The 19,590-nt window shown below is 45.9% G+C and overlaps 2 protein-coding genes across 2 annotated transcripts in view; both read left to right on the plus strand.

Moving 5' to 3' along the window:
• T265_02911 (hypothetical protein) overlaps positions 1 to 12,898 on the plus strand; it is a gene marked incomplete at both ends in the record, with an annotated part of 33,419 nt that extends 20,521 nt beyond the window's left edge. The window contains 6 exons of the mRNA XM_009167275.1: positions 1,257 to 1,477; positions 2,404 to 2,836; positions 5,703 to 6,166; positions 9,107 to 9,459; positions 10,900 to 11,193; positions 12,124 to 12,898. Of these exons, the coding sequence (XP_009165539.1) occupies positions 1,465 to 1,477; positions 2,404 to 2,836; positions 5,703 to 6,166; positions 9,107 to 9,459; positions 10,900 to 11,193; positions 12,124 to 12,441 (1,875 nt within the window). The remainder of the gene's footprint in view (positions 1 to 1,256; positions 1,478 to 2,403; positions 2,837 to 5,702; positions 6,167 to 9,106; positions 9,460 to 10,899; positions 11,194 to 12,123) is intronic.
• T265_02910 (hypothetical protein) lies at positions 5,455 to 19,097 on the plus strand (the record flags this gene model as incomplete). The annotated part of the gene is made up of 5 exons (XM_009167274.1): positions 5,455 to 5,483; positions 5,703 to 6,166; positions 9,107 to 9,459; positions 10,900 to 11,193; positions 18,948 to 19,097. The coding sequence occupies 5 exons, from the start codon at positions 5,455 to 5,457 to the stop codon at positions 19,095 to 19,097; spliced, it is 1,290 nt and encodes a 429-aa protein (XP_009165538.1).
• Between the last annotated feature and the right edge of the window lie 493 nt (positions 19,098 to 19,590).

Consider the following 19,590-nt stretch of genomic DNA (forward strand, 5'->3'; position numbering starts at 1 on the left):
CTATGGTGATCCTTCTGACCATTGTACATTAGTACTTTCTTTGTAACTTACCATTACTCAAATTGTACCACTTTTTATCTCTCACTAAAATCTCAGCTTATTCCTCTTCTCTTCATACCGAATAACTTTTGTTTAAATGAATGAAAAGAAATATGGATGCATACACACAATACAAATTCTGTATTTCGTGAAAAGCGTGTTCCCTTCTTGCCGTGTCGAGTTACGCTGTCAGTGAATTAACGAGCGGTGATCTACCTTTCAGACTACGACGGGATAGAAAGTATCTAGGAACATATTAAGGAAGATCCCAGGAAGGAGATCGATTTGGATTTATTGTGGTGGTAATAACTAACTGTACCAAGGAACTCTGAGTTGTATAATCTCGTCTATTTTTACTCACTTGATTTCACCACTGAACTAGTATTTGCTCACGTTATCCACTACATCCTTGGTGAGCCCGAATTTTATTTCTTTTAGATCGCCTAGAACTCCCGTATTCATTTTTCTCATTACTATCATGTCTGATTCAAACGATTCACTTATGGACTCGTAAGGTATTTTGAGTTTAAGACTACCAGCTTATGGTATTCATCATCCTGTGATTTGTATCATCTCGTCTATTTTTACTCAGTTGATTTAACTACTTTGAACTGGTATTTGCTAGCGTTATCTACTGCAACCTGGTTGTGGAAATGCGATTGTGGGTTTGTTGCAAAGCATTGAGACAGTTTAAATGATCGGAGGGTCGCAGACAGTGCACGGCACTGAAGCATCGGTGTTGAACGCTGATGTCATGCTGTCGATGGTGATGATGACACCGCACGGCATTGAGGAATCGCCTGATGTTGACGGTTGTTGGTCTGGTGTAGCGGGACGAGTAAAAAGTACAATCTTGGTTGCCTAGGGGATACGAGTTTTGAAAATGTACCACCCCTCACATAACGAACTGCGCTGGTTGGTCATTCATGTCATGTGCCCAGTGGTCCCTTACCGGATAGAATAAAATTTTTGGCGCAAAGGCTAAAAACGATACAGCAACGAAGATTATGCGCATCGTAAGTATGAGGCGCCTACAAGAATGCGGCTTACTTAACCCTTTCTACTCTCGGCTGAAAAGGTTGGGACTGATGACTGTCGTTAGATCTAGCTGTCAGGTCGCATTCTAATTGTTGACTTGGGCTTGTTTAGGCTGCAGGATGCTGATCGAATGTCCGCCTTTTCAGTGTTTTTTTCATGTATTCCGTGGTTTCATTTAGTTTTCCGTTCGCCGGAATTAACGAGACGGCCAAGTTACGCCAAACCTCTTGGTTCGACCGTTTCATTTCATCACTCAAGAGATATCGCAATCTGCCCAGCCTCACCAGTCAGGCCTCCTATCTTTCCCCGAAGGAGCTTGTCGGAGTTGGATGTAACAGTGCTGTTTGGGCTGCTGAGGTTGTCGAGGAAGACGGATCATCATCAAACATGGAAAGTGAGGGTAAGCTAAATAACCAACAAGCAGTAATGGTTTGGATGATAGATTGCTCGTGAAGACAGCACACTTTCCAGGATGATCTTAGCCGCCCTCCATCCGTTTCGCCCTCTCTGGTTACAGTATTATTAACACGGGTATTCTCCAATCGGGCTAACCTTGCACTATCTCAACCCGTATTCTTGGAGTTGCACAACAGTTATGCATCAGGAATTTTCTTGTTGTCGGTGCTACTCGCCTTCCAGGATGGGGACCGTATGATCCTCACTGTGCCTGGTTGGAGACGCTGGAAGATATGGCTTCTAACCGATTTCGGTGGCGATCTTGTTGGCAGTTTCTATCTAGATTGCCTGAGTGAATGTCTGGAGGTGTAGGCACCTCAGAATTATTGTGGTAAGCCAGCACCAAGTCCCCTCCCCACTCGTCTTTATTCTTTTCTTCACAATAAGGCTTTCAATTAAATCTCGTGGTTTGTACGGCACGAAGCATCGGTGTTGAATGCTGATGTCATGCTGTCGTAACTGATGATGATGAAGATTTTAATGAAAGAACAAAGAAAGAAGTTTGATTGAACGGGAGGTATAAGTGTCAATGAGTCATGGAATCAAGTGATTGACGTCAATGTCAGATGATTCTGTGGGAGCAGACTTTTCGCAGACCAGCTCAAATTCAGAGGTCGCATAAGCTCCTTCTGGACGCAAAGCCGTGGATCATGTAGTCGGATTCCAATGGACTCTGCGACTGATTTTCATCTGGACCGTACCTGCCACGATCAGTTCAGGGGTACCCGGTATGTGACATCGAAGGCGTCCCCTTTCTCGATGGCACGACTGGTCGACGCGTTCATAGAAGAACCAGTCTGTTTTCTGTAGACTAGGTTNATATATATATAATGGGTATCACTTACACATTTGCTTTTCTCTGTAATATAGGTGTGAACAATGAAGTGGCGGTCAAGGTGCTGTACAACTTTTATGCCAGTACGGATCCGGATTCTCCTTTGGCGATGGAACAGCCGACAATTCAATCCCAGGCGGCGGATAAGATGGAGGGTTCGGTTGATTGGTTCATGCTTCATCGGCAGTTGGAACGCGAGTGCGAAATGCGTCCTTCCTCGGGGCATCCGAATATCGTTCCGTTGGTCGGCTACTTTTGCGATCGCGCACCCGCACCACCCAGCAATGGTGAGCGAAACTCGAATTCGGAACCGAAAAACAGTTCGATCTCAGTCGTTTCCAATTCCGACAGTACTGTTGAATCCGACGCAGATCCTGTTATCAAGGATTCCGGTGGCTGGGTTGGTGCAGAGGCATTTCCAGAAGGCTTTGGTGGTCGACCGTTCACGTATTATCTGCTAATGCCGAGGTACTTTCTCATCCTGTAACTCACTGTTCTCAGTTCAAGCTCGCTTCTTTTAGCCATCACCATGGGCATAAGCATTGATTTACACACCGGTGTCTCCGTGCTTTTTCTAATCTCATCGTCCAAGGGGTTCACTGCGATTAGAAATACTCCGTACGATCGAAACTGTCCCATCCGGGGCGAGATGGGCCAAGTGGTTAGAGCGCAAATTTGCCAACCGGAAGGTCCGTGGTTCGAACCCGACCTCTGCCACTCGACTTTCCTTGTCTAGGCTTGGGCGACCTGGCAATATCCGAGGCCTCGTGTGGCATGGCAGCTAGGTACCAAAAGAGTGCTACAGCTGAACAGTTTTTTCCCATTAGAGCTCTCTTTTCATGGGTAGTATATTATGATACTAATGGTTTCGTAAGTCAACCAGATAATGGTACCTGCTGAAGAGTCATCATCCACTTGGATGTGTCCATCAGTACTTCACTGAGTTCATATTGAAGCTCAATTCCACATGTCACGTGTTTTTCGCAAATGAATGCAAACATTTTATTGGGAATAAACATTTTATTGTTCATGGATAGTAGCAGTGAACTTTAATTGCCAGTTCGTTCGGTCGTTCAGCTGCGGCACTCTTTCGGTGCCTGACGGACATGCCACGCGAAAGAAGCCTGAGGGCTGCGGTACTGCCAGGTTGTCCAAGCCTAGGCAGGGGAAATCGAGAAGCAGAGGTCGGGTTCGAACCACGGACCTTTCGGTCAGTAAATTCGTGCCCTTACCACTGAGCCATCTCGCCCCCGAACCAGACACACTACAGTCACACTCGTCAGAAAAGAGGCCTCGAATTTCTGCTATTAAACCCTCGTCTGTGCCTTCTGCTTCCTTTCAAACTTTGGTTTGATCAAAGTGAATGCATACCGTTTCGTGCGACATTTGTTGGAGCACACAGTTGAAAGACCAACTTGTACTTTTCTTGTTTTCGGGTTGGAATCATCGTTACACCAATGAGTACGGCTTAGCATGTTGCGCAAACTTTTTCATATAGCGGTATGGCAGTCAAACACCCATCTAGTTGCCAACTGGACTACCAGTTTGCAGTAGCACAGCACCGGTTGTCACATCGGTGAGTTTGAAATGAAGATCCCCTAAATCAGGAAAGTAGCATTTTATGCGTTTTTGTTGAATGTCTCATGGGAAACGAGACATAGTGTACTTATGGACATTTGTAGCAGTAAGTCGGGGGAGGCACTAAGTCAGATCGTTTTCTCTGCTGAAAATGCAACCTGTAACTAAAGGAGACTCTTTGATAGTACTTGTGGGCTTCGTTGAACTTTATCGGTGTATTGGGGCTGGATGCCCCAAGTGGTCGGATCGCGAATTTGCTGATCGGAAGGTCCGTGGTTCGAACCTGACCTCTGCCTCTCGACTTCTTCTGTCTAGGCTTGGGCAACTTCACAGTATCTCAACCCTCGTGCAACCTTCGGGTGTCACAGCAGCTGGGCACCGAAAGAGTGTTACAACTGAATGTTTTTTTATCGGTGTACAACCCTGGATTCGGTCATATCAAGATTTCGCTTGTTTGGGAGAATAGAGTTTTTTCCTTCAGTATCACAGTCGTGCGAACCGAATACTGATACGGTTTGTATTACTGTTCAGCTTTTATTCGAAGGGAAACCTTCGGTCTTCGTAGCAACACTTTTACCCAAAAAACTAGAAAGTATGGCAATGATGTCACAGCATTCTTTCGGGATTCGCAAGTGTCTCTGCGGTCCGCATTCTTTTCTGGTGGAAGCTAACTGTACCCATTCTTATATTCCCGCCAGTGAGCTGGTGGTTATTAGCCGATCACAAACCATTGTCGCGGGATAAAAGTTGTAATGCGGTAAACTATTGTCCTGAGGTGATCCACTGCGTGTCGAACCTTTGTCGTCCCAGTGCAAATGGAGCTATTCTCTGCTGTTCAGTGTTCGTCACGTTTTCACCCATCCACGATAGGTGTTGTTGTCAATGTTCGTTAGGCGGCAACTCTCTTTATGGCGTTAAAATCAGGTTAAAATTAGACCCTCTTCCTTCGGGCCACTTACTATCAACTATCCTCGGAAGCCTAGTCCTCCCGCCCCTTGGTCTTCCCCCAGTTGCCAATAAGGATGCGTAGTGCGGTAATTTTGTGTTCAGCTTATCACCAATAGGCGTATCTTGTTCAAGTTTTGGATTGCAAACTGCATTCGCCTGTTTTGAACGAATTCGGTAGCAACCTATCTGTTGAGGTCCCCGATACGAAGCTTCGAGTGAGGCGTAGGTTCGACAATCCCGAATGGGGTTCGAAATTTTACGGTACTATTTACACAAGGGTAAGCATTTGTTTTAAAACAAACCTCAGTTGTTCACATTCGCAGCGTCAACAATTGCACAGGCTTGTCACTGACCGGCACAGTGCAGTGTCAACGTCGAGCAGAGTGATGGCTCAGTAGTGTGTGTGGTTTGTGGTCATCCCTTCCGACGATAGTCTCGTGATTCTCATTGGCCGTGCGATCACACAAGACTCATGAGAAAACAAGTCAAGGCCAGCTAACGGGACACTAACGCGCATGGTCACCTGCGCACATTCACACACAGACAATGCCAATACACAAATGTCGGACAGGACGGCCGCCACGGCAACGTGAGTGGCGGGCACGGATAAGCAAAACAGCTGGAGATTAAAAAAACAGGACGGAATAAGCAGGTAAATGGGGGAATTATCATAAGGTCAAGTTAGATTCAACAGCATCATTCGTTTCAGTTATTTTCTGCAAACATCTGAGAAACTACCTAAGAAGTGCTGTTTGGACCGGTTCATCGTTTCACGCTCTCGTCGGTATTTTACTTCTCTATTTTACAGGTTTGAGGCTACACTGGATGATTTATTTCGTGGAGTTTGGCTTCCTCCAGGATTACCCACTCCGAAGAATGGATTCGAACGGCCAGAGTCATCAACTCCATCCGGTGCAAATTCCAGCAACAGTTGCGCTTCTTTCGTTACCCAAACGGAGAATTCGTTTGTTAGTTCATCGGTGAACTCATCTACAGCTTTTCGTTTTTCGCCCACTACAAGCGATCAAACCGGCCCTATTCGGAATCATCAGCATCAGCCGTTGGGATTTGACGAAGCTGTTGGGATCCTCGCACAACTGTTTGACGCAGTTGCTGAACTGGAAGCACATGGAATTGCGCATCGCGATATCAAACCGAACAATATTCTCTTACGCCGTCGTCTACCCTCCAGTTCAACTCGCCGAACCTCTGATTCCCTGAAAAAGGCGAGGACCACCGCCGCTTCTGCTGCAAGGATTCAGTGGCTCGATGGTAAGTCTTTCGCCAATGTAAGGTATATTTTACTTCCGTCGAGTTTCGAGCATGAGCCACACTCCCAAACGAACTTCCGAGGAGACTTTTATAACTTCAGTTACTTTCCGTTCCGGTTATAGTTTTACAACGAAACACCACCAGTTCGACCCCTCTCCTCCCCTGGTTGAAGCTGCCCCTGTACGGTTTTTTGAGCACTACTCCAAACCCCAACACAGACAGGTTCGAATGCCCCTCCAGTACGAGTTTACCCCCCATGAGGAACTCGTAAGCCGCACACATTGGGTTCTTTATCTCCTAATCAAGCCAGAATGGTAGTCAAATTAAATTAAAACCCATTATAATTTGAGTTGGTGTTATTGTGATGTTCAGGTGAATCCTTTCCTTACGCTGTCGTTCTTTGTGTTCCAGTCTAATCTGTTATTCAGTACCTCCAAACAAAGTCCCCCTGTTCAGCTCATGCTAAGGTTGTCTTTCGCGAGGGGCAGAATTCTACCTAGCCTCTAACGCTGGCTCGTAATCATGTTCCGCCTAACTAGTAACATCTTATCACCTAAGCGTTCCGCTGAAATTCAGTTTATCCGAAGATATCGCGATGAATATAATCGACCTGACTCGGATGTTTTCAACATGTGTGCCGCCTCAGAATTTACTGCGTCATTTGTTGCTAATCTCATCACAGGCTGTACATCAGACTCTTCTTCGGAAGCTGTGCAACGTTCAGGAGAGGATGTCCAGTAAAGAATGCTAAGGAAAGGAATGGATGGAGACTCAGGTTACAATGCTTTTTGGTAATAGAGTGGATGACCAAGTGCGAGGTGCCTATACGTTCGATAAACGCTGGCTGCTTTTACTGTCCGCACTCCGAAGCAAGCAGGTCAACTAGCTCCTCTTGCTTTCACGCCGGACTTGCTTGGCTTTGATGTGTGCTGGGTATCGGAAACGAGAATTCAAGATCCAAGCACAGTCACTGAGTGGACTGCGTCATCACTCTCCACTTTCTTGCGACTGTGAAATTCCAGAGCCTGCAAGGGTTGGCATCATCTCAGGTAACCGGGTGACAAGATTCTTGCTTGTTCGGATACTGGTTGGTAGTCGCCATGCCACCCGAAGGAAGCACGAACGCTGGCTGCTTTTACTGTCCGCACTCCGAAGCAAGCAGGTCAACTAGCTCCTCTTGCTTTCACGCCGGACTTGCTTGGCATTGATGTGTGCTGGGTATCGGAAACGAGAATTCAAGATCCAAGCACAGTCACTGAGTGGACTGCTTCATCACTCTGCACTATTGGACAACTTGGGGCTTGTCAGATAGACACACGCCCCGAGTTTCAATCAACACTATGTTTTACTTGAACCCAATACACTCATTTTCACACTGGTTTCAATGGAGGAAGCAAATCAGCAACAATGTACCGTGGGTTAATGCCGATTGACGGAAGGTCATTCCTGAAACCATCGGTTGGCGGTTTTTTTGACAAATAATCATCAAATGTTCTCGCTAGGAGGGCTTGGTGTTTGTTTTGGTTCCCCATGAGGCGGGATGGCTGAGTGATAAGAGCGCGAATTTACTGACCAAAAGGTCCGTAGTTCGAACCCGACCCCTACCTCTTGACTTCCCCTGTCTGGGCTTGAGCAATTCGCACTATCCCAGCCATCGTGCTTTTGGGTGGCACGGCAGCTAGGCACGGAAAGGGAAACAAAGATGTCACCTTGGTAGCCTTAGTATTTACTTCCATTTTCATTCATTAATGAGACCTTTGTAACGGCGTTTTTTTACCGAAATAGATTCTCATGAAGGACCACACGCAACTCAGGTCAATTTAGTTGTCCAGTGGATGGTCACTACGGTTTTCGATGGTGAATTTTTGACTTTTTGCCTTCCATGTTGGGGTCCCCGTGACCACGCCTGTGCTTGACTGGAGACACTGAAAGAAATGGCGACCGACCAATGTCAGTGGCGTTCGTGTTGTCAGCTTTCAGATTATGCGCTTGGGGGCGTAGAATGCTTGACATGGGCCAGCTTTAGGTCCCCTGTCTCACACACACTTTCTCTTCTTTTCAATCTAAGGCTTTAAAGATATTTATGGTTGTACGGCAGCGAAACATCAGTATCAACATTGATGATGATAACATCAAGGATGCTTTTATAAGTGACATTATACCATCCTCACGTCAACGTAACTAGAAATTCCTGACCCCTATACACTGTATTGATTCTATTGGCCTACCCACATCAATGTTTCCCCGCTATTTTTGATGACGTATTTGAAGTTCCTGTCAGTTTCTACGAGCTTTCTTGTATCCTGCGAAATACAATCTTTCACGTGACCTCATCATGCGACACAGTATATGAATTCTGCTTCAAATCTAGATTGGAATTCGGGGGCGGTGCCTACCACGCAATGTTTTGTCGGCTGTGTTTCATTAGTCTTCTTCCGGCGCTTATCTTTAGTTTTGTTTCCAGCACTTGCATCTAGCTTTGTTTGTAGTTGGAGATCTTGCTTCTTGATGATATCCTTGGGTTTGACTGCAGGGATGATACCTGTGTAACGGTAATACTACTGATTAGGGAGGCACTGTTCTCCGCCATTTTTGATAACGTATTCGAAGTTCCTGTCAGTTTCCATGAGCTTTCTCGTATCCTGTGAAATAGTCTTTCACGTGACCTCATCATGCGACACAGTATATGAATTCTACTTCAAATCTAGATTGGAATTCGGGAGCGGTGCCTACCACGCAATGTTTTGTCGGCTGTGTTTCATTAGTCTTCTTCCGGCGCTTATCTTTAGTTTTGTTTGTAGTTAGAGATCTTGCTTCTTGATGACATCCTTGGGTTTGACTCAGCGAAGGCCTTCCTTTCACCTGTATTATACCTGTCATCCCATTCAGTGACACGTTGTGCACCCGGTCAAATTCTTGTCGATTTACTGTGCATTCTAGATGAGGAAATCTTAGCCTCAAACACCCGGTTCCACGTTGCCATTACTGATTTTGGATGTGCCATCCGGTTCCCGCGCCAACCGAGTCCGACCGCTGCATCTGACAAGTTCAGCTTCAGTCTTCAACGTTTTTTCGACCAAGTGTTCTCACTGCGAACACTGGACGCGAATCCGGCTCTCCTTGCGCACAGTGGGAACTTTGCATTTCTTGCACCGGAAATAGCTGTGTGCTTGTCGGACAGTAATACGGGCAAAGATCAACTCTTGTCGTCTATTTATGCCAAAGCCGATCTTTGGGCCGTTGCCACCTTGGCCTATCCGTTATTCGGGATGACGAACCCGTTCACAGATGGGGTATGCGAACTCCTTGTTTTTTTTTACCCCCTTTAATCGGATTTCTTTTGCTTCCCCAGTTGTGGAGGATAGGTCAGTTGTCATCGAAAAACCGAGAAAGGTTTTGCACGTGTTTCGTGTGTGTTAAAAATAGCTTGCAGTGCACAATCTTGTGTCTTTGAGTGCTACTCTTGTGAAATGTCGTACCGATTCGTGGTTCAACCATGAGCTAGAATTGAGTTTGAACGATAGACTCTCCCCTCTGTGGTTGGGCACTGTGGTTGCGCCATTCCCACATTCTCCACCTTCATCAAGTGACTTCGAAACATGAGTTTGTATCGCTCAGGTGAATGAAGAGAATCGGAGATTTGACGATAACGAAAGCTGATCTGTGGTAGTTCGCTTCGTTCGTGCCCTGCTCAACGTACGATGTACTTCAGTGCATCCATTTACACCCTTTGGGAGCGGTGAGGTTTGTGTCCAACTAACTGACCAGAAGTTTCATACATTCTGCCTGTGGTTAGCCAAGTTGACGGTTCTTCGACCCATAACTTGGTCGTAAACGCATAGACTAATTTTCAAACCAACGTAACTGTGAGGTTGGTTGCTCTTGTCTTGTTATACATAGTAGTCAAGTTAGGCTAACAACAACGAAGGTACCAAATGTGTTTCGTCATGAACCATCTGTCCCATCAACTTTTCCACTTGAAGGCAGTTTCTTTGGCCATACATTATGCATATGACCGACTGTTAGCACCTTGTGTTGGGAAATACACCTCACTGTTAGAATCTCGATCCTTCATGCGCTTATTGTTAGTCCAGTTGGGTGTCCGCGTTCAACTACTCACACTTTCGAATACACCACGGCGAGCTTTGAGCTTGTGACGGCTTAGTGATCAAGGCACCAGCTTACGGACTGGAAGGTCCGTGGTTCGAACTCAATCTCAGCATGTAGACGTCTGCTGTCTAGGCTTAGACAACCTGGCAGTTTCCCCCGTGCCTCCTTCCCTTGACATGGTACCTAGGCACCGAAAGGATGCTACAGCTGAATGATTTCACTCATACGTTAACTCTTGCCTTAGTAAAATGCTTGCTGCCGATACTGAGTTACGTGTGTCAGAGTACCTGTGAATTTTTTTAGTGGGGCAGCGAAATTCTCACTTTATTCTATAGAGTGAGGTGGTTGCAGCGCGAGTTTACCTACCGGAAGGTCCGTGGTTCGAACCCGACTTCTGCCTCTCGACTTCCCCTGTCTGGGTAGGCTTGGGCAACCTGGCAGTATCCCAGCCCTTATGCTTCCTTCTGGTGGCATGGCAGTCAGGCACCGAAAGTGGGCTACAGCTGGACGATCTGTGGAATAGAATGTGTATCTCTTGGGCAATATCGTGCTTCGTCCTGTGAGATCATACGATGTTTTTCATTCCGGTTATGTGTAATACTGCTGCCTATTGTTTTTTTCAGACTCTGGACTCAGCTACCTATAATGAAGGAGATCTCCCTCCATTCGACCCTCAAGTTCCCGGTGTAATTACTTGGGTAGTTTCCCAATGTCTCAATCGGGCACCATGCTCGCGACCACCAGCTGACTTTGTGGCTGACGTGCTACACACTTGGTGCCTCCTGAGGCACACTCATCGTCGTGCTCTTTTTCGCAAGCTTCCGTCCAACGCCACCATCCCTCACTCCGGCGTTCCCTTTTCTGCGGGCAGTCATGCTACTCCCGCTTTGAGAAGCTTGATCCAGAATATACAATGTGTGAGTACCCGCTTATGGTGTCTTTTTACCATGGTTTACCTTTTAATACCAGCTGTCTTCATAAATTGTCCCATGGCAAGGCGCACTTGCCATACATTTCAGTTTGAACGTACGCCTTCCTGTCAAGCCATAAAGACATTGGACTTATACCACATCAGGTTTACATAATCTGATTCAGTACTGACAATATTTTGCTCTTTGATTGTGTTCACTCTGATGCTACCCTTCCATGTGCCGAGGCGTTCGATGTTAGTATTGCGTCACTTACATTGGTTTATAGGACCATACGCACATTCGGATGCGTTTCCTTAGAATTGTTTGTTATTCTTCACCCCACACACCGTGTTTAGTGTAATGCCTGTCCTCTAGACTTGATTTCCTGGGAGATCTTCTTTGTACCCTGGAACGATTACCGCATAGTTACATCCTCGAATCCATAGTCTTTCTTATGCATCGGTGTTCTGCCTGGCCTTAAGTCTTAGGATACAACTCCATGCCAACTGGTGAGATGCCTGTTCCACTTGATAAGTGTCCACAATTTCACCACACTGGTTCCGAATCCCGAATACAAGTTACCAAAAGGAGGCTAATGCATCGTGTCCTTTTACTCTGGATTTCTTTTCGCCCCGTCCACGGCATATGGTTTCTCTAAAGCTGGTCTGCCACCTTTGAATATATCGCCCCATTATCATACTCTTAACCGATGGTTCATTAAGGTCCTTCAGAATAATATTTCCTAGAATTACCTACAATATTTTGAGTAGTTCAAGGTGCGCATCGCAATTGTGTTGGTTTTATGAGATTTAACCTTCCTACGACCCGATTAGGAGTCGTTTGTTCTCTAAACCGGGGATATCAACGGTTGTCCAAGGACCAGACTATCTATACTAACGCGCTTTGTTTTACGCTTCCATCCCGCCCCCCTGTAAGACTGATTCTACTGGACAGGAAATTTTGAACGCGCTGTTGAATTCAACTGGTGAACTAACGGATGCAGTCGTTTCCCGCTTACGGCTCTTTCTTGACGTGTGTTGGGCAGCCGACTGGCTCACTGGGCCCGCGCGGCCTCCAAATGGTCTTAGGGTATCATTCTATCGCCGAGTCACTCTTGGACGGTTGGCAGCCTGTCTCCGGACCGTACATTCATCCGAACCCAACTGTTCCGTAGCGGCGTTTAGTGACGTTCCTGTGAAGGCGAACGAATCTCCAATTGGTGGCAATGACCGGGAGTTAATCCCCTCTCATTGAGGTTTATAACATGTATTGTTTCTATATTTCGTTCATCTCATTTTGACCTGTCTTTCTTTATCCCAGATTATTCGGTTGACTACCGCCTTACTTTCGATATTTCTGCCTTTTACGTAGTTGTAAAACGTATACATATTTTTTTAAAAATAATTATTTGATGCCCCACTGATTTCATCCGCAGACACTCTGTACAGTGACCCTTCGTTGTATTTTCACAACACCCTCGGTTATCGTCAGCCAGAGACTTGTGCAGATGCCTTTTCTATCATACCTCACTGCTCCGTCAATCCTTCGATACGCATCACTTGTTCCCCAAGTACTATGCATGAAGTCACACGGGCTAGATTATCTTGTGTGCGTAATCAGGACAACATGCCGTGGCTTTGGTCATCGGCGTTGATGGAGACGATCTTGCCACCTTTCTGATTCCGATATGGAAATAAACATAGATTACGAGAGTTTTGAATAATTGTGGCGCCTGGTTGACTTCTGATTGCGAGTGCTGGTGGGTCCCTAAAATACAACCCACTACCCGTTTTGTCCTGTTCAGAACTCATAAGAGAAATGTGGAGTGCTTCGGTTGTTTACTGTTCAAAATCTTAATCCTAGTTCGGGGGCTTACTTGTGCGCACAATGTGTATGAATTCAAATTGATTTTGCTTGTTTTACCACGTGCGTCGGAATTTGTTACGAATGTGATTAGTAGTGGTCGGTCAGAATCCTCTACATTTGATACAGTGCCAAACTGAGTGAAATGCACTTGAATTGCTAGTGTTCGGGTTAGGCAACTCAACGAGATCGGGTTCGAACCCAACATCTGCTTCTCGATTTTCCCTGTCTAGGTTTGGGCAACCTGGCAGTATCCAAGCCCTCGCGCTTCCTTCTGGTGTCATAACGGCTAGGCACCGATAGGTTAATGCCTCAGCTCTTTTCCCAGTCTGTTCCACCCAAGCTGGCGTTTTCCTCCAAGTGTACGCAAGATACATCAAACGCCAGAGAACCAGTTGAAAAATCATGTAGTGTGTCTTGTTTAAAGTGTATGCAAAGCGAACAGTGGAAACTCGGACGCTCTATTGAGGTAATGTTGGCAACCAACGTCCGGCGGATACTGGAACATGATCAGCTGTTGGCTGCACATATTCGACCAATCAGAGCTCGACTTGATTCTGGGGCGCCTAGAGGTCTGGTCTGGTCAATCACGTCCGAGTTTAACTTACTGGCTATTGCAGCTCCTAATTGCGAACAGTAAGGTGGTACTGGTGTAGGATTCCACCCAGCACCCACCATCAATATCGTTCATTTGTATGGCAATACTATTGTTTAATAATCGGAAATACGTGGGTGGATGACTGTCAAATACGCTTGAGGAATACACGAGCTGGGCCGCTTTTTGGAGTATCCAAATCTATCTCAGATGCATAATGGATGGACTTGCTACCTAACGTCTCCAAATCAATCGTCCAACTGACCACTTGTGAGCTCTCAGCTTCAGGCCAATTCAGTACTATGTAGCCTTTTGGTCAGTGGTTCTCAATTTATTTCAAACCGTGTATCCATTTTAGTATACCGTTGCAGTTCATTTCGAGTTTCGTTGACCCGTAAGTGGTATATGAGCCACCATCGCTCTGCTGTGTTTCGCAAACGTCATTCGGCTATTCGAAGGGCGACGCCAGTCAACGGGGATCGTTTTTTCTCAGCCAGATTTAGGGGACTACTTGGTGTGACACAAGGCATGTCATGTTCGCTTCCAGTCTGCCTTGTGGCCTCACTTGGTGCCCTAGCCGACTGTGTGAACCCGACTTGCACAGGTACACCAACATGACTGAAAGCGATGCACGGGCGGCTATCTTCGGCGGAAGCGCAGTTCGAGGTCTGGGCCCCCCATATCATCCAGAGGAGCAGTGACGCAGAAACTTATCAAATACGATGAGAAGGAGCTGTTAGTTACTACCAGTCGGTCAATCGTAAACAGTTCACAACTGACAGATCTGGAACTTTGTTCTCATATTCATCCCGAAGTGTGTGGATTCTGGAAAAAGGTTTAGAGGAGTAGGTCAGCAAAGCGCTTTCGGTACAGCACTGTTGAAAATGGGGAACCTCCTGGGTATTAGGAGTCTGTGAAAGGCTTGGGTTCGCGTACGTATGAATGATGTTCTTGGGGCAATGCCGTTGTATTTGCAGTACTTAGGATTACTGCGTTTGTGTTCGCGACCAGCAAGTACCTCCGTCCAGCTGAAAGGTTGAAGGCCTTGGTGATTATCTCGGGGATTGCGAATTTAGTAAAACCTGCAACTGATGAGATTCAGAATGCTTGGAAGACAGCTGGCACACCAGTTACCGAAAGTGTAACCAGATAATTCAGTGAACAACAATAAGCAAAGGTAACTAACATAGTGGAAAAAACAGGCATGGAGTTCACGAGGAATACAGGGTACCCGGGTGAATTTTATGGTTGATAATTAGATTGAAAAGCCGCTCACGTTAATTTGTTCCTTTGTGACATACATGGTGAGCTCCGTTCGCAGTACGCTTATTTTTTACACAGAAACTGAGTGGAACGTGATGGTCATGAAGTTCGTTTTATCCGAACAGAATTCGCATTATCATCTAAATGATTTATGGTTGAAACAACGTCTGTACGATATCGAGATTGGGATGATCAGTCCAAAACAAGTCGCTCTTTCCGGAAGGCAAATTAAGAATTTCCACGGTATCCTCTATGAGGCTAACGGTGCCCAACTAGGAGATCGACCTCGTTTTCTTATAGCAACCACAGACTGTATAGGATCTCCTGCTCAAATGTGACTCAAAGTTCAGTTGTTTCACTGATAGGTCGATTCAGACAGGCATTTAACTCCAGGGCCAGAACGGCAGTTTCGACTGGGTTGTTTGTGCAGATTGGCTATCAATCCGCGCCGAATAGTTCGATCTCGGTTGCATATAACACATGAACTACACTTAGTTCGGCCGAAGCCAGGAACGAGACGTGGATAGAACGTTGAATGAGACCCGTCGCAATGACTTTTCTCCCAGTTCTATGATCCATTTTCCAGGCAATTCTGGAAGCACTATCCGTAGACAAGCTTGCCACTACAGACTAGGGGCTTTAGCCATTTTGACAACCATGGCGCCCTACCCCACCTGCCAATGAAATCATACTACTCACTCACAATTAGTAGCTTGGGTTCGAAGTGGTGAGCAAGTGACCCGCCCTCCCCCGCAGCTCTAGTCAAACAGCACGCGAAATCAGGAACTCCCGTACGCCTATGTATCGAATGACAGTCAGCCGTTCATTTTTTTGGTTCCGCCTTCGTAACCCGTTCACCTCGTTCTTGTCTTCCTTAAAAATTGTCATTTGAGTCGAAATATCGATTTTCTTAATATCGATGTCCATTAGGTTCCAACTAGTGACGAACAACGGAATGCATGATAGGAAATGTCCAGTAAACAAAATTAGATTAAGCTAATCGACTTATGAATTAAGTTGCGGATTGCTTCTGAGGCTTTGTTTTTGCGTCTGTTGTCCGCACATTTCAGGAGACGGGAAAAGCTAGTACCGATGGTAGCCCTTGTGACTGCGGACCTCATTCGCTGCACTCTACTCTTCCATCAGCCTACTAACGTAAGTCTTAGCTACTGTAAAAATGGCGCCTTTCTAAAATTCTCTTGTAACAGGTATTCATGAAGTTGGCTTCACGCGGTTATGTTAGGAGTGACCGGCAATTGCGAGGATCATTCGTCTTTAGAAGGCGGATGATGTCACCCTGATTATACAATACTATAAAATAAAGGATAGTTTTGGCCTCAATTTCAATGGGATGCTAACTTGATCTGACTAGTTCAAAAAACCGCATTGATCGTAAGAGTTCAAATATGGATTAAAACTCAACTTGTCAAAGCCTTGGTAACCTTTATTAATATGACGATATTAGTTTTGAAAGAAATTAAAAATAGCGCATATTCACTTTAGAATACGTGCAGGGTGCCTGGGGATGCGAGACAGACGGAGGGTTCCGTTGCAAACTCCATGGAACGACACAAGAATCGATTTAGTTTGCGCTTTACTAGAGTAAAGGAGCGCTTACAAGACGAGTCCAGTAGAAATCATACCGTTCACGTGACTGACAGGATAACGGTACAAATATGTCAATTTCAAGGATCATCTGCACAGGAATCATTCAAACGTAGATCGCAACCCGAGCAACAGGACGTGCATGACCTCAAGCATGCAGAAGTGAACTCTGTTTAACGCGTGTACACAATGACGCAACGCTAGTACGCTATGCACTGAAGATGTTGTCTCGCAAGTTTTGCAACCGAATGACTCGGCTCAGCGGATAGAAGGGCGGTAACAACTTCCACATCTAAATGCAACGGAATGTGCCAACTGTTCACCATATGACGTTCAATCAGTTATGCTTATTTTGATGGAGGACTTACTCCAGTGGAATCTGAAGCAGATTTATTAACTGTTTCGCGGCTGGGAATGAAAACCGGAGTCCACTATTTACGCACACTGCCCTTCTATTTGTTGAACCGCTGAAATTGTCTCAGGATCATGATCAACAGTGGCTTCTCATGCTACGGATCCACTGCTTTCTTGATGATTTAGTTACACAGAGTAGACGTCATCTTTCACAAAGTGGAGGTATACCTCTGAAAGTCGATAGTTTAACTGACAACAGAATGAACTCATGTTTGAACAAACTTTTCCACGATTGGTCACTTTTAGCGCAAAAATGGTTGAGCAGTCGGTGACCTGTTTCATCGACTTATTTTGGAATGCTTTCTCATTCATCAGAAAGTGGGTTTTTGAACGCTGGATAAAAATGATCAATCAGGAAATTGATTCTTCATTTGGGACGAAGTCTCTTTGAAGTGAGGGCTACTTTTCATAAAAGAAGCTACTCACAAGGTTGGTGAAAACTCTTCGACAGCCCACGACCGGTTGCGCCCTTCTTGGGGCTCATCAGGTAGGCGCAGTCCGCGAGCTTCCGTCAACCTTGATCTACTTAAGCCAAATTGGACTGTTTTCGAGAACTACACTCATTTGCAAATCATGTACCATTGTGTAACTTCACGCACGTCAAGCAGAAAAAGCGAGATTGCGTCTGCCTAATTTTACCGGAATGATCAGTAATTTTCCTCGTATGAACAGACCCCCACATAGGACGAAGATTTATCCATAAACTTTGGACAGCGATTAATGCAACTGGCCGGGAAATGCACGAATATCATTTGTCTTGGGTTGCACGTACCCACAGTGCTGTGAAGATTTATCCGTTTGCTGTCGGATTCACGGGGGTGAAATGGCTCTGTGGTAAGAGCGTGGATTTACTGACCGAAAGGTCCGTGGTTCGAACCCGACCTCTGCCTCACGACTTCCCCTGTCTAGGCTTGGGCAACCTGGCAGTATCCCAGCCCTCATGCTTCTTTCGCGTGGCATGGTAGTTAGGCACCGACAGGGTACTACAGCTGAACGGTTTTTTTATCTGCACTGAAGTCAGTGTTGGTCCTCGTATACCAGACGATTCGTACTTTTAAATCACGGTGCCCGAACATTAGCGGATCGCGTCTGTCATATACTGTGAATGACAAGTAAAAATAAAGACAAAATAAACCGTTCTGATGTAACACCCTTCCGGTGCCTAGCTGCCAAGCTCCCCGCAGGAAGCATGAGGGCTGGGATACTGCCAAGTTGCTCAAGCCTAAACAGCAGAAGTCGGACCTTCCGGTCAGTAAATTCGCGCTCTAACCGCTTGAGCCATCTCGCTCCAAGTAAGACGGTCGCGAACAAGCACTAAGATGCAGATTTGGCTTGTCAGAACTGTAAAGTACGGCGCACGAAATGACGAAACCAACTGCAACTCTGACTTGTTCAAACAGGTCTTATAACGAGAAACTGATCAATTTCACCAACCTATCCTGCGGATTAAATAAAGACGTCCGTCAAAACAGAGCGCTATCTCTTGGAGAGACTTCGCCAAACAGGGGCTATTTCTCTGGAAGGCTCAGTCACGATTCGGTAGTATCGTCCCAGCAAGAGTAAGGCAGAAATACCCCTCCCTCTGTAATGCTCTCTCAAGGGGATCCCTTTTGAAGAGCAGAAGATTGCCTAGTTCAGCTTGAATTGCTGGTCAAAATCTAGGGAGCGTGACCTGCTGACAGTCTGGAAGAACAATGCCCTTTCAGCCGGTGTCTTCAGAGCGATTGACTGGATATTCCCCAACGTTACAGCTCTTACAATTTTTTGTGTATTTTGAAAACGCCAGTGACAGCAGTGAGCATTCATTGGATCCCATTCGACAATACTTCTACCTGACGACCAAGAGCGCAACGAATCCCTCGACAATATGGACCATAAGCCTTTGCACATCAGTCACGAGAGAAGGGCTTCCGGTTCCTCTGAAATACGGCCAAACTTGGTTGATTTCATTGTAAACTCAGGTAGAGTGTCTTATGTGTTTCTGGGTTGTGAACACTGATCACTCACATTGTTTAACTAGAAGGTGAGATGGCTCAAGTGGTTAGAGCGCGAATTTATTGACCAGAAGGTCCGTGGTTCAAACCCGACCTCTGCCTCTCGACTTCCCCTGTCTAGGCTTGGGCGACCTGGCAGTATCCCAGCCCTCGTGCTTCTTTCGGGTAGCAGCTAGGCACCGGAAGCGTGTTAAAGTGTTTGCAAACTACACCTCTTTTTTCGTTTTTTTTGTGTTTCATTTTTTATCGAACCATCACACTTGATCTATTGGTAGCATTGTGTGGTAAGTAAAATCCAATATGAACGGTTGTATTGCTCGATAGGTTGCAGATCAATAAAATCATATAGCCCATATCACAAACTTCTTTTCCTCACGAATGCCTTGCGATTGGTGGACGCATGCTGAATGCCATTTTGGTTGCCCGTAGAGACCAGATACAACGCAAAGCGATAATTCAGCCATGGGAACCGCCCGAAATTGAGGACACATTGGAAAAATTAGCAAATCAATGATTGCCGACTTGAGACCTTACAAACAATCCGCTAACAATTTGACTGTTTTTTTTCCGGAAAAATGATTCCGCTGTACATCCTCGCAGTCAGAACCAGTCAAGTTGAGCAAAATCACATTTCAAGAGTCTTGTCAACGGTTTATTGATCCATTCAGC

This window comes from Opisthorchis viverrini (assembly GCF_000715545.1).
Source record: "Opisthorchis viverrini unplaced genomic scaffold opera_v5_38, whole genome shotgun sequence".
Classification (NCBI taxonomy): Eukaryota; Metazoa; Platyhelminthes; class Trematoda; order Opisthorchiida; family Opisthorchiidae; genus Opisthorchis; species Opisthorchis viverrini.